Here is a 16,257-nt window from a genome sequence, read left to right as displayed (position 1 = left end):
GAAACTTTTTAATGCAGAGACAAATGATGTGACATGTACTGTCCAAGCTCTCTGCATAGAGAATGGCGGCTGCCGCTGTAAGCGGTGGTGGGCGGTTAGGGCACTGCTTTGGGTCAGACCTAGGCAAACACCCAGCCGTGATACATCTCTAAGCTAACACATCTATTGAGCCTGTGCTCTGTATCTGTGTAACTACAATCTTTAGTGCTTGTGGCTTCACTAACTGGTTTCCTGAAAAATAAATTACCTGTCAGGATTCTAGAAGGGCAAATGTACAATTTAGACGTTACCATTTTCTAACCTTATGTATAGCAATAAACAGTGCATTATTATTCATCAGTTTGTCTGTTTTTATCACAATTCTTTCTTTATTTTTAGAATAATTTGGATTTTAAAGGTCATTTCTATTTATTTTAATAACGTTGTGTATTGCTTCTGTAAAATTACATCTGTATTTCTTTCCTAGACGTCTATTACCTTGAAATCTTACTGAACATTCTTATGTTTAGTTAGAAACTTTTAAGTTTATGTAAAATATTTACTAATCTCCATATTATAATGCATGTACACTTTTAATAAATTGTACTTTCTGTGAAGGCTCTTGAAATTGGTTTTGCTTTGAATTACTGTAACCTGCTGCATCTTAACCCACGTATAATGAAACATATATATTTGTTCCTTTCAGAATTGGGCTCGGTATCTGTAGAAGCTTCTAAGAGTATCAGCATATTTCCTCTGTACCGCAAATACTTTGTGGAAATACAAAAGATTGAATAAAATAATTTAACAAAAAGACCAGGTTAAAATATAGTACAGCACACCAACAAAATTTCTTAATGCATATTTGTAGCAATATGTAATATAATCTTTCTTGTTTTCTTTATAATCTTATACCTTGGTGATTGGTTGAAATCCAAGTTTTTAAAGAACTTTTTTTCCATGCACGGTTTTTAAAAGAAGCCATACACAAAAATGTAATTTATTCTCAAGCTGAAAATTGTAAAAACGCTTGGCTTTTATGACAAGGTGAGCATTTGAACAAGTGTAATTCAGTAGTGTTAAAGATGTAAATAATTTTGAGTTTGAATCCAATTTCAAGGAAAATTATACAAGGTATGGTATTGGGTCTCCCTAAAAATACCATTGCATCAGGGGCAGATCCAGAGCACTCACATTGACACACCCACCCACATCCAGACATGCACGCTAACTCACATGCACACATACACTCAACACTGACATGCACACACACCCAGACACGCTAACACGACTAGATATTCATCAATAACACACACCGAGACATACTATTGGTAGATGACCGCAGTTTGTGGCTGCTTCCACATACAGTTCTTCTCCCTGAGCTACGGACCAAGTGAGCTCCTGATATCAGGACAGTATCATCTGTAAGATGTTGCAGCTTAACTGTAGCATTTTCAGTCTATGCCTGCTCTAAAGTAGGTATTTTTGTCTACGTTGGGAATTGTTGGGATGCTGATCTCTGAGTACCCTTGGCTCTGCTTAATGATATTTGCTTGATGTCAGTTCTCGCTTTCTTAGCTGTCGGCCTGCTAATGAAGGTTTTTGTTGAACAAAAGGATGTTTAACTGTGTCGGGGATGCAGTTGTAGTTCCAAGTTCGTGACAGTCCTGACAGACGGTTTGGTGGCTGCTGGTGTCTTATGCCGCTGAAGCCACACTGTGTATATCTTTGTGCAGTGGTGCTTTGATCAGATAATAGGGATTATATTGCTCTTTGACTAGTAAAATAAAGTTCTCCTGTTGCGCCCAAATATAGTTGGTCAGCAGAGCAATTTGTTGTAGAAGCAGGGTTAGAACATAGTTTGTCCCTGCAGACTGGGTTAGGGTCAATTTCAGGCTCAGAACCATGTGTGGGCAGGCCAGTTCAGATGCGCCTGGTTGGAAACCGCTCTCCGCTACAGCTAGGCTGGCAGCAGTCTTGTAAGGCATAAACGAAGAACGGTCCAAGATCAAAAGCCAGAATGCAAATATCAGATTCACACAGACCAAGGCCAATACTCCGCCAAGGGAGGCTGGGGGCAACACTAGTTATAAAAGGCCTCTGATAAGTAGCGAGCAACAGGTATGTCAAGAACATGATACAAACTGTACTGGGACATGAGGAGACAAGAACCCTAGTGATTACTGAGCCACCTGGCAGCAACACTGGCAGCTGAAAACTCTACCGTGCTCAGGGTTGCTGGTTCAAGTCCTGTGCTCCCTGACACAAAGCTACTCCCAAATTAAAGAACAGAACAAAATCACTAGGTAGGTTAGGGTTCCTAAAAACATGCCCCTTCCCGATGATCCCTGCATCTCAAAATCTTTATTGGTATTATTAATGAATTCAATCTGCGCTCTAGTTCATCTGCGTAGAAAGCGTATGACCACGTTATCAGTTGTGGACAAAATTTGTAGCAAGGTCCCCAGCATCTAAAATTCTGCTGTTTGTGCTTAACATTATGTGATTTTATATTGACCTCTATTGTTGAATACCTTCTTGGCTGTTAAAATTGTTCTGCTATAAACCACATAAATTACCTTTCCTCTGATTTTATTATACATTTTAGAATAAGTTGCTGTAATAAACTGGACATTCCTGTGGGTTCCCTATTGCATTTAAAGTTATAACGTTCACTATGGTGTTTTGTTTCTTGTTATTTCCCATAAGGCATACTTGGCAGCTGCCTGGGACATTATGTAAGGGAGTGGTTATACTCTGCCCTGTTCTATAGTTATTACAAATAATCTGTCTCTGACATAATACCAGTTGCATTATTAGTCTGTATTTTGCCTATGAGCGCAGGGATCCAGCCAGGACTATAAAATCACTTCTCCTCTTAATGGGTACAACATTGCAATTACATTAAAATGTTTTTTTTCTGTTCTTTTCTTTTGTGCTCAAGATATGACCAAATCCTACTGGAACCAGATCCCGTCCCAGTGTATGCCCTAAAACTCTTGGTGCCTCTGACCGAATACAGTCCAGGGTTTGTCAGGTAAATACACAAGTGCCCACGGTGAACCTGCATTTGAATTTGTCAGTGTAATGCTATTATTCATTTCACATTAGCAGTCTATTTGTGTTGCTTTTAATATACTTTTTTTGTCATCTGAATGGGCAGCAATTGTTGGGATATAAACATACCTGGGAACAGTCCAGGTTTGACCCAGAGTCTCTGGTTTCCCAAGTATTTAGGACAGTTGCTTCATTCTTTTAGCAGGGAGCATCTTTTGGTCACACTTCTCACCACCTACCCCCTGCCCTTATTCCTCCAGGTCCACACACATGTTGTCTAGCCATTACATGTGGCTAACCCTGCTCCATGACAAAGCAACTCACCCAGTAGAGACCTAGGAAGCCTACTCTGGGAAGTTCCCAGTATGGCTAAAAGCCTCAAGTTTACTGTTATGTTAGAAAACTTACATTATACCAGAACTTACATTGTACCATATTTTCCATCTTCTTACTTAAACACAACATACATGACATGGTTAAAGGATACTGTGCCCTTTCTAATCATGAGGGTTTGGGAATAACCACTGGAGAAATAGTTGGTATCCATTTCCGTAACTTGTCCTCCCATTCAAAAACCCATACGGTTACATCTCATACTCTTAATCTTTGTCTGTAAATTTACAGACAACTCCTAGTTCTCTACAGGTGGTAATCTAGCTGTCATTTTCAAGTGTCTATTGACTGCATTGTTTACTATAACAATGGGATAGTTTGTTTTTTAGGCCAATGCTAACAGTCTCACAATGAACATAGTGTTTTATGAGGAATTACTTTGTCAGCCAGACTGCCTGTGTGTTTGATTTTTTAGGGATGATGAGAGGAGATGCTTAGAGGTTTACAGGGAGGACACACGAGAATTTAAACTACTATTTTTTTGTAGACAACTCATAAATACTTTTACTTCAGTTTCTACTAGTGTACATATATATATATATATATATATATATATATATATATGCCAGTCATTAAAATGACATACCAAAAAATCCCCACATTGCTTTATTTTTTTCTCTCCCGCCCCAAATGCTGTCTAAACACACACTACAATTAAACCAGTTGGTCTGCACCTAACCACCCACGTAGCACCAGGGATGGGTAACACATTGACTAGAACGCTACCCTGTCATATTATCTTCCTGCCTCCATCACGCCAAGCCTTTATTCATACATTTTCCTCCACTCCATGCTCTGCCTCCATCCCACCAAATGCAATGTCTGCTACAATAGTAAGTCCACTCTCTTCTCGCAAGTGAACAAAAGCCTCACACAGTGTGATGATGACTCACAGTCCCCACTGAGCTTGACATTTAACTGTAGACACTGGCACACACATGGCACCCTGGAGACTTCACCGACCCTGCCTGCCGTCATCAAAACACTGAGTGGGATACTATCCACTAATGGTGCAGCAGGTGCGCTATTCTTGGCTGTTCACTTAATGCAGTGCTCCTCAACCCACTCCTCAAATCTAACAGTCCAGTATTTAGGTATTACTCAGGTGTGTCTAAGCTGTTGCAAAATTAACAAAAACACCTTAAACACCTTAGACACACCTAAGTAATGCCTAGATCTTGGACTGTTCAATGTGCCTTGAGCAGAGGGTTGAGGAGCACTGACTTACATGGCTTTTGGATCTATACAATTATGGAGCTAGACAAGTGGCAGAGCAGAGCTTCTCTCTCTCCAATACTTCTAGCTTGTGGGTTTCCATCGTTGTTTTGGCAGAACCTGTAAAATATAATATGCCTTTAATTTGGTGTTCTTTACATAGTAAGAAATGTGTTTCTAACAAAACAAATTATTGCTGTGGTTGGTATAAATAGAAAATGTAGCGCAAAAAAAAAAAAAGTTAAACAGATGTTATTAATCTCTATAAACTATACACCCCTATTAATCATTAATGTTATCTTTAACAACAGCAGCTCCGTTTGCTAATTTAAGACTTAAAGGTGTGTTTTAAAACGCAGCAGATTAAGGTTACTCAGCGCTTGCAGGAGTTAATCATGGGAATGACTAATTAATTATGAAACAACCAACCAGAGTAAATGATGGAGGTAATTAAGCCCCTCTAGCTTTCATAATAATAACAAGCCAGTTAATATTTGAGAGATTTACATTGCTCTTTCTAATCAATTTTGTAGAAAGTTTAGGGGCATATATTTCAGCGTATTCTTCTTCGCATTTGCTCGTTGTTATGTGTGTATAATATACACTCAAGTCCCTTAAGTGCTCCATTTTTTTTTGTTTTTCTTGAGTGTGTATATATATATATATATATATATATATATATTTATAATTTGGTTTGATTTGTATTTTTTATGTTTTGACATAACATTTTATTGAAACTTGGAGGGTTAAACCTACTTATGTAATGGGAAACCCCACCACCCTGCTCAGAGTTGTTTTTTATCATTATTATAAATAAAATTTTAAGTATGTAGGTAATAATACTTGATGCTTTATTTGAAGTCCTTGTAAATATTGCACTTTATTAACCTGGTGCTTTAACACAAATATTCACCTAGCTATAATCGTCTGGCACTCATTACAAAAATTCAGTGACACTAATGACAAAAACTAAATCTCTACCCTTTTTTAAAATAATTACAATGATCAACCTCGGTTAAAAAAGTGAATTTATTTTTATGTAATACATTGTTATAAAACTCTTTTACAAACCTCATCTTTTATATTTTGATGCACTTTCATTTTAAGTACCGTAAATGCTCTGAAAAATACCCCTCGTCTTATAATCGGGGTCGTCTTATAATCAGACCTCAAATAGGTCTGACTATGAGACGACTAAGATCCAGATCCCCCGCAGCTGCCCGGGGACCTGGATCCTCCTGTCTCCCCCCCCCCCCCGCTGCCCCGGCTGCATGACAGGGGAGTCAGAAGCACCGGTAAGTTTGGGGTGGGGGGGAGTGTTAAATGGGCGGCATAAGGCATTTCTGGAGGCAGAGTGTTCTATGAAATGCCTTTTAACCCCCTTAATGCCACTCTGCCTCCAGAAATGCCTTTTTAACACTCTATACGCCACTCTGGCCATAATATGCCTTTTAACCCCCTTAATGCCAGAGTGGCATATAGGGGTATAAGGCATTTCTGGAGGCAGAGTGGCACATAGGGGGTCAAAAGGCATATCATGGGGTGCAGTGGCATATAGGGTTAAAAGACATATCATGGGGCACAGTGGCATATAGGGGGTATAAGGCATTTCTGGGGCAGATGTGCATAACTGGGGGGGCAGGTTGGAAAATAGAAGGAAATAAAACCAAAATATTTTTCTCAATCATAGCTTTTATTAAAAAAAAAATAGTTTACATGAATTAACATTTACTGGTAAAACTTTTTTCCTATAGGGTCGTCTTATATTAAGGCTTTTTCTTTTTTTCCTAAATTAATATTCAGATTTGGGGGGTCGTCTTACAATCAGGGTCGTCTTATAATCGAGCAAATACGGTATGTTATAGGAACATAGAACTTGGCCACACAGACAAAGTTGGCTCATCAAAACATCAAAACTGAATTGTAAATGTAACTTCTACCCCTTCTGCTGAAAAAGGCTCTTCCCCTTATTTGCTATCCTTTCAGCAGTGTAATAAGTTATTTTTGTAGCCTAAATGTATGCATTTGCATTAGTATATACAGATATCCACTTTACTGCGCCTCCCAATTAAATGAAATGGATAGAGGTGCCAGACTCTTGTCTTTACGCATCATAATCTATATTTTTTAGAATCTGAAGTCAGACCAAGCACTTATCGTGGCGTTTCACAAAACAGTGGCCTGGATATTACTAAATAAATATTGCCTTGGGCTGGTTTATGAGGCTAAAACAATCTTTTCATAATCTTTCATGCTAGGTAATTAAGATAAAACATTTTAACTATGCTGCATTACATTAATGTTTACGTAAATATATGCACTTCAGGAAATAAGCTAAATCTTAATTCTGGCAGAAGCAATTATTATTGCTGCATGCTCAAAGAATAAGTCAATCATTTTTTGTTCCTTTCTTGCAGAGTACTTGAAGAAAACAAGCTTGTTCCAGTGCTGTTTCAAGTGATTTTGGTAAGGGCATACTTTTATTTTTGATCTTCTGAAGACGTTAGGCAGAATAACATGGGGTGAAACAAGGTACGCTGTCATTCAAAAGTTTGGGGTCACGTCGAAATGTCCTTGTTTTTAAAGAAAAGCAAATTTAGTACATTAAAAAAGATGCCCTTTTTCAGCACCCATAATTTTTGTGTCCCAATGGCACGTCGTCTTAGCTAATTGACCTTCTGAAAACCCAATTTTTGTAATTGTTTCACAGCTAGAAATTTCCTTGCTTTCCATGAAAACAGCTAAGTGACTCCAAACGTTTGAACAGTAGTGTATATGCTGTATATAAGGGGAAAACAAGCAACCAGGGTGTCCAAGGAGGGTATGGTCATATGAACTATTATACAGGCTTCCAGCCTATTAATTGTATGGTTGCATTGGTTGTTAAGATGAGTGGCCGTGCTGGACATTTGGCATCATAAGGTGTCCGCTTGTCGTTAAATATTTCTAGAAAGAACATTCACCCCCTGGAACTGGATCTGGTGTTTAGCCGTTCCCAGATTACACCGTAAAAGCAAATACAATCCAACAGTTCTGTCACTTTATTCTTTTCTCAGAAGGCATAGTCACATAAAAAACACTTTTTTCTATGGCGGCAACCTGTGAGTGCCTACGTGTGTATCACATGACAATTAAGAATTCCCAGCAAATGTCTATTCTTGAGATGGCTTTGGACATTCATCAGTACTACAAATAATGCCTGCACTTAGTTACAAAATTGTTAAATTCAGAAAGTAGTTGGAACAGCGCATTTTTTACATGAGATCATATTTGCTCATCTCACACCAGCCAACCTTTTCCACTCATGCTCATGATTCAGTAAGAGGCTTTTATCTTACTGCCAAGATGGGCATACCTACTAATTAAATCATCACAAACACAGTAGATGATAAAGCTTAACATTCAGTATCCATCAAAGCTCCCAAATCTACCATAAAAGTTCACAAAGAAAGGAGTGGCCCTCGTCCTTCAGCCTTCTAACTGGTGATCACAAGCAGTGCATTAAATCTAAAACTTTATTTCTCTATTTTGGCTGGACCATGGTGGCCGATACAGGGACTTCGTTCCACATTGTGCTTAATAACAGACCAAACAAATTCAATTTTATAGATACAGCATCTTTTTTTTTTTCCACACAACAACAGCTGTAAACTTTTTATGTCATTTATGTCTCATTGTCTTGACATTGTATTTAACATTGTCGTAATATTTTAAATATTTTTTTAGTAGTTTTCCAGTTTAGATTGGAACTGTAAAATAATTTTATGGACCCTCTTAAATTTTGATTTAAAGTTTTAAATCATCAAATGTCACAGCGTGTTCTTAGCATTTAGGGTGTAACACTGGAGATTTAGACATTGCTTTATTTAAGTGTTATTACCATACCTGGGAACTCTCCGGTTCAAGACCCGAATCCTCCGGGTCGGGTGAGTGGGGTCTTGACACACCCCGCTCCCTGCTCATTTTGCCTTTAAATGGGCGGAGTTTCCACTGACATCAGCGGGAACCCCCCCAACGTCAGTGGGCAGTCCTGGCCGCGTCCCGCAAGGAAAGGTCCTGGGTAGCCGGAGCGAAGAAGTTCCAATGTATGGTTATTCCTAAACCAGGATTATACCTTTGTGTTAGCTTCCTTAATTATTAGATGTTCCTATATCGCTCTTACCATGTCTCTAACCATGTGAACTATGTTCACACCTGAACTGACAATCCCCTTTGACAAAACAAAGCAAGAATTCAGCGTGTACTCAGCAAATACCAAAAAACCTAAAGCATAACTATTGGGGATTCTGTCACACTATATGGCCATATATTGCTTAGCCAGCCACTATGTCAAAGTACCCCAAGTTTGGTGAGTCCTATCTATTTTTTCATGGCTATATTGATTAAAAAGGAACTGAATCAGTGGGGCTGTTCTGCATTTTAACCCAAAAGAGACATTTTCCCTTTGTCAGGATAATACTTGTTGATTGCTATAGTTATAGGTCACTCAGGGGCGTACCTAGAGTATTTGGCACCTGGGGCGGATCCTGTATGTGGCACCCACACACACACACACTTTAAAACTGCATAGCTTCTACCGTTATATACCGGCGCAGACACTGAAGGTGGTACAGCATAACACTTACTGTTATCATTATATACTGAGGCAGAAATTGACGGTGGTACAGCATAACACCTATCACTATATACTGAGGCAGACATTGACGGTTGTACAGCATAACACCTACCACTATATACTGAGGCAGACAATGACGGTGGTACAACATAACACCTATCACTATATACTGAGGCACACATTGACGGTGGTACAGCGTAATCCCTATCACTATACATTGAGCCAGACATTGACAATAGTGCAGCATAACTCCTATCACTATATACTAAGCCAAACATTGATGTGGTGTAGGCCTACCACTTCATTAGTAGTAGGGATGCACCAAAACGAATTCTGGACTGAAACCGAAAATGCAGCATTTACCTGGCCGAAACCGAATATGACCCCCCCACACACCATAAAAAAAAATCTAACACTTTTATTTCAAGTAAGTAACACACCAAAATAGGACAAAACAGTTAAATAACAATATTAATATATATATATATGATTGTTAACAGCAATCACATTTCTATCATGCCCAGGCATACCCAAATTCCAGGATGTACTCGCAGACTTGGCATGATAGGAGTATGATTGCCCTATCTCACTCCCTTTTGTCCTACCTACCCCTTCTCACTCCCTTCTCCCTATCTACCCCCTATCCCCCCGTCTCACTCCCTTCTCCCTATCTACCCCCTCCTAACTATCTACCCTCTCCCCCTTTGAAGTTCACTTACCTTTCAGGAGTCCTGCGGTGGGGGTGCAAGGCCTCTGTCTCCCAGCTCTGCCACTGTATGGAACAGTATAGAGTGATGGGAGTTATGATGTACTAGAGCATAATTAGATCATGAAAAATACATTGGAAATGGTACAGCATAACACCCATCACTCTCACACACTTACCAATCCGCACATATACCAATCCACACACATACCAATCCACACACACACCAATCCACACACACACACCAATCCACACACACACACCAATCCACACACACACACCAATCCACACACACACACACCAATCCACACACACACACCAATCCACACACACACACCAATCCACACACACACCAATCCACACACACACCAATCCACACACACACCAATCCACACACACACCAATCCACACACACACCAATCCACACACATACCAATCCACACACATACCAATCCACACACATACCAATCCACACACATACCAATCCACACACATACCAATCCACACACATACCAATCCACACACATACACCAATCCAGACATATACTAATCCACATATACCAATCCACACATATACCAATCCACACATATACCAATCCACACATATACCAATCCACACATACACCAATCCACACATACACCAATCCACACATATACCAATCAACTCTCACTCACTGAATGCTTTCCTACCTTTCCTCTTTTCTCCTTACAGCTTCTTTTCCTCCTCTTCGCTCCTCTTCTTCAGTTCTTCTGTCTTCTTCCGGGTCAGAGAGCACGGACGGCAGTGGGCGCGGCTTCAGTGTTGTGCGCCGGGATCTGACAACAAATCCCGGCGCACAGCAGCTGTTGCCGCGCGGATCGCAAGGGAGCGATATCGGAGGTCTTTAACAGACCTCCGGCTCCCTTGAGTGGTTTTAAGCCGGGTTCAAGGGTTGAACCCGTCTTAAAATCACTCAAGGGAGCCGGAGGTTGCTAAATACCTCCGATACCGCTCCCTTGCGAGCCTGCTCCTCCAGCGGCAGACATTACTGTCCGTCTCTGGAGGGGTGCCGGGTGCCGGCAAGTTGGCACCTCCCTGATGAGCGGTACCCGGTGCGGACCGCCCCCCCCTGCCCCCCACTAGGTACGCTACTGAGGTCACTGCAACCTTAAGTAAACTTTAAGGAGCTAATATAATATTTCCCTTGTAAAGTTAATGTACATCTTGTAATTCATGGGACAGGAAAATTATTTAAAGGGACATTCTAGCCATGATATACAATTTAATAGCCTGTTAATCCCCCCAGCCTTTTCCTGTGCAGGAGATGTGTAAGACAGTCAGCTCCAGCGCTTGCACAAAGTAATCCCTTTGATTTCAGTGGGGTGCTTTCCTGCCACTGATTGGCTGTTTGAAGCAACCAATCAGTGGTAAAAAAAGTCAGGACATAGAGTGGGTAAGAAGCTACAGAGTATTTTCGTATACATTCATTGTTAAGAGAGCTTCCTGGTACACTGTCCATTTATGACTACACGTTGTGTAGTCTTTACCATCTAGAAGTGTTGTGTGAAACATTAGCAATAATTTAGCATAGTTTATTGTTCAGAATAGTTAATTAATCTTAAATTGTGGAATATTTCTGGTTCTGGTGTTGGATAAAATTGATCTGTTCTTCATGCTTTTTCGAGTATATAGTCCACGCAGTCCAGTGAAAGCCATTGACAGGTTATCAGTGTATATTTTTATACACATTTACGTACACATACACATTTACTGTATGTAAACTAACACTTTCATGTATATCCTAGTCCAAATTGCGCAAAGCAGAAAATTTTATTTACTATAAAGGTATTTCCTGGTTTTCTGACTCTCATCTAAAATTCGAAGGAAAAAAAATGAAAGTATACTATTTATATATGCCATAAAATATTTGTTTTTAGAAGAAAGCCCTTCAAGGTGGGTGAATCCAGGTTATTACACATAAAATATCCTATAAAAAATGATAGATTTTACTACTAAAATTTTTGAAGTTAATGATTAGTATCTCTGATTTGCCTTGCTCTTAAAAGCTTCATTTGTAAGCTGTATTTCATTGCAATGCACACCGGATATTGGAATGCATGCTATAATATATTAATTTTTGTGTTTTTAGATGTGAAAATGTGATTTATTCTGTTTTGTACAATCTTTTATTGCACCTTCAAGGCATTTATTCTAAGAATATCATTTTCAGATTCCAGGTTTTCAAAATGGCAATGGTTATTTTGCAGATATGGATGAAAATGATTACATAGCAGAGACTTTACTGCAAAAAAGTTATGGTGGTTTATGTAAAAAAGTGAGAATTTTATTTAATTTATGAGAGATTATATATTTTGTTTCATATTGATGGGGTAATTTAAGGCTTTTTTTAATGATAATCTCACACTTTGGGGTTTTAATATTTAGCTAATATCTAAAAAAAAAACCAAAAAAAAAAACCACAAAAAACATGCATTACTTAAATGAATATAATATGAATATTATAGATTTTCATTTTTAAATAGTTTGGTCTTTTAGTGTAGATAAAACAAAATGTGGCTAAGATTGTATAGGTAACAGGCAAAAGCATTTTCTAAAACTGTAAATCACTATGTAAACCAGGGAGTTGGAATAGGCATGACCACACCTGGGAACATTCTAAATGCTTTAACCCTGCAACTCTTTAAATATTAACCCATCATCAGACCATAGTGAGGATTTTGTGTAGCAACTTGCCACATGTGCTAACCAAATAGATCTAATACTTGTCCTCACTGAAACTTAAAGATGCACTTAATTGAGTCACCTGCACTCAAGCAGGGATATCAACCATGATATACAGGTAGCAAAAGCACTAATTGGGAGTTTCAGGTATCAATAGGTTGGTAGAATATGAAGGAGTCGGGTCCCTGAGATTGAAGCAATACCCTGAGAATTCCAAGGCAGGGATGTGATCTGCCTGTATTTTGGTAAGGCAGGCTTTTTGGCACTGTGCCACACAATAGGTTACTATTAAAATACATAGGCTTCAGAGAAGTAGAAAGAAGTGGTATTGTAAGTACTTTGATATACATGTGCTATGTGTCTTCCTCAACCTCGGGTCGTCTACCAGAGGCCTGGGAGTTTTAGGGTTCTGCGCGGTACCTTAGCTGTTCGTAGCACGGCACTCTTCTGGAAGTGTTCTGATGTTGTTCCTGGAATCTGTTGGAGCCACTTTCCCAGCTTAGGTATCACAGCCCCAAGTGCTCCTATGACCACTAGGACCACTTTCGCCTTTACTCTCCACATCTTCTCTAGTTCTTCTCTCAGGCTCTGGTACTTATTCAGCTTCTCATACTATCACGGATCTGGCTAGTCCGACTGACTACCCCCGCTGTTTTGTGCTCCCTTAGCCTGGGACACCACACTTTCCCCGGTTCCCCATTCACTAGCCAAGACTCGGTGTAGGGAAAAACCAAAACAAATACCACATTAAACTGAAAGAATGGTGGTCACTCCCTGGTTGCAGATCCTGGCTGTCTGCTGGAGATAATCCCTTCAGCCAGTGATGAGATGATACTGCTGGGGGTAGCCACAGAAATCTTTACAAACCCAGGGCCCATAGTCAACAGGGAGGAGGCTGGTTGTCAGGCCTCTCCAGTGGCCCCAGTGATGGAGATCTCAGTCACACAAACTCTGGTCCTTGTCTAGCACCATGATGTAGGGTTGATTGGTTAGGACCTACTTGTCTGTCTGGATCTGGAAGTCCAACAGGATCTTAGCCCTCCTATTCTCCACAACCTTCTGTGGAATCTTCCATTTCGGATTGGGAGGGACCTAAAATTGGACAAGTTACAGGGTCCTTAATCTGCCCTATATTGTGTGCGTGGTCTAATTGGTTCATGAAGTATCATTTTGCCTGTATTGGTTTTTAAGGTGGTGTTTGAAGAGAGAACATGCAATATATGAAATCTTAGGGTGAATACTGAATTATAAATGGCATTAACACCCTGTTAAATAAGATCACTACACTAGGAGCTACACTTCTAGAGCTGCAATTAACATTTTTTAAAGAATGCATTATAAAGTACTATGCATTCTTCTTTGGTGAGGCTGCCTGTGGCATTAAACTGTCCTTGTATGGAGGTAAGGTAGGTAATAGGTGGTCCCTATAGAGCTTTCATTCCAAGCTGATAATGGGACATACAGAAACAAGTGCAGTTTATGACAGCTCTGTAAGTTTGAATGGTACTGAAATGTGACAAATAAGTGATCTTGTAACTTTTTTAGTTGTGCTGTATATCAGTAATGTTTGTATACTGTATTCATTTAATATTTGTTTTCTACTCATTACAATATAGGTTTTATGTGTGTGTTTTCTTGCTACTCTAGCCAGAAGGCATTTCATTATGTGGGCAGCTGTGTGTGGCCCAATATAATGTTCTCTTGTTGGCTGTCTGCCAATAATCAAAACCAAGCGGGTTGAGCATAAATAGTATCCGGCATAGCCTTTGAGTGCCGGTTATATACAAACCATGAGTATCTGTATCATTCAAAAGAGATTATAGTCTATGCTAAGTATGGCTTCCTTGGGCAGAAAACTAAGATGCATTTTTTTGTTGCTCTAGCACAATCGTTTTGTGTTTTTTTTGTTTGCTTGTATATCATTCTATATGTATAGTTCAATCTGTTTTAAGAATTATAGATTGAGCCAGACTATAGAAAGCATTTTAACACATAAATGGAACAGCCTCCCAGCAAAAGCTGAAATAGTGAGAGAACTTAAACCTACATGGCATAGAGACCAAGGACTGATTAAATGTAATTGGTTTACATAGAAATCATTTATTTGTGGTGGATTTTTTGGCATGAGTGTATTTTTTTTAAATTTGCGATTTGTGTTTTTTTTCTTTCAAGCATACAAAACACAGTACCGTTGAATATCAAATCTGCATATATAAGAGGGTTGCCACTCTGCCCCCAGAAATGCCTTATACCCCCTATTTGCCACTCTGCCCATGATGTGCCTTTTAACCCTCTATATGCCAGAGTGGCATATAGGGGGTTAAAAGGCATATCATGGGGCAGAGTGGCATATAGGGTGTTAAAAGGCATTTCTGGATATATATATATATATATATATATATATATATATATATATATATATATAAAAACTGCTAACAGCAATCACACTTCTATCAAGCCAAGGCAGCCAGTACATGCTGGAACCTGGGGATGATAGGAGTGTGAGTACAGCCTCCCTATGCCATGCTACCACCACCACCCACCTTACACATCCATGCTATCATACACACACTCATTCACAAACATTTAAATACTCATTCATTCCATTAATCACACATACTTAACACATTAATCACAAAAACCCTCCCCCACCCCCTTACCTGAACTGCAGATCTCTCGCTCGAAGACTTCTGCAGGGGCTCGGCTGTGCGAGCAACTTCTCTGGCCCCGCCCCCAGAGGAAGGAGGGGGGGAGGCAGAGTTATGTGACACTCTTCTAGCTTCCTGTTCTCCTGCTGCTAGAAGAAGAGACGCTGCTCGCGACCAAAGCACACCGGCAACCTAATCGAGGTCTGATTAGAAGACGACCTCGATTATAAGAGCATTTGCTCTGAAAAAAACCTCGTCTTATAATCAAGCAAATACGGTATATATTTTTTAATTTGTAAAAATGTTTGAATATAGATGTAGCCATATTCTGGCAAATAGAGTATTGTGGTTTAACACCTCCAAATCAGATTTATCATTAAGTGTATATGAAACTTGATACTTCAAAGCTCGTGCAATATCTGCTTCTAGCTTTGATAAAGAGTCTATAAAGGTATCTTTCAGAAATTATTTTATTCTTATGTTTTGATGTTTCTAAAACACTTAACTTACTACTTGTGATTTTGGAAAAGATCACGGATATTTCATCAAATATTCTTTCAGTCCCCATTTAATTTGGCCGTGTTTCTCAAAAGCTAGTTTATAAAATATTAATTACAATGTCAGAGTTCAAAGGATGGCGGCTCATATTTGAACACACTTTCTAAGTAACTTTTAATGGGTGTGTTGTATAATAGATTAGATATACAGTAGACTCAGACCATCCCTTTTAGCCTTATCATAGTTTTTAGGTTTGCTGTGTAAATGTCATGACATCAACATTGTGGGTTATCATGCACAATGTATTAAATGCAAACACGGTTTTATTATTCCTTATAACTTATACATTTGGTAACTATTTTAACTGACTATGACTTTAATAATAATATATGGTTTTGTTATATATAATACATTAAAGGGATAT

General features: G+C 39.2%; 1 protein-coding gene across 1 annotated transcript in view; it reads left to right on the top strand.

Annotated features, from left to right (window-relative positions):
- Positions 1-16,257, top strand: part of LOC149286621 (inactive serine/threonine-protein kinase ULK4-like) — a 274,564-nt gene that overhangs the window by 127,835 nt on the left and 130,472 nt on the right. Inside the window, exons 29-30 of the mRNA XM_089493843.1 lie at positions 2,924-3,016; positions 7,062-7,110. Of these exons, the coding sequence (XP_089349969.1) occupies positions 2,924-3,016; positions 7,062-7,110 (142 nt within the window). The remainder of the gene's footprint in view (positions 1-2,923; positions 3,017-7,061; positions 7,111-16,257) is intronic.

This window comes from Sceloporus occidentalis, unplaced genomic scaffold (assembly GCF_023333645.1).
Source record: "Sceloporus occidentalis isolate IW3139 unplaced genomic scaffold, rSceOcc1.0.p SCAF_67, whole genome shotgun sequence".
In the NCBI taxonomy this organism is placed as follows: Eukaryota; Metazoa; Chordata; class Lepidosauria; order Squamata; family Phrynosomatidae; genus Sceloporus; species Sceloporus occidentalis.
Note: the sequence above shows the minus strand (reverse complement) of the source record. Positions and strands in the feature narration are given on the sequence as shown.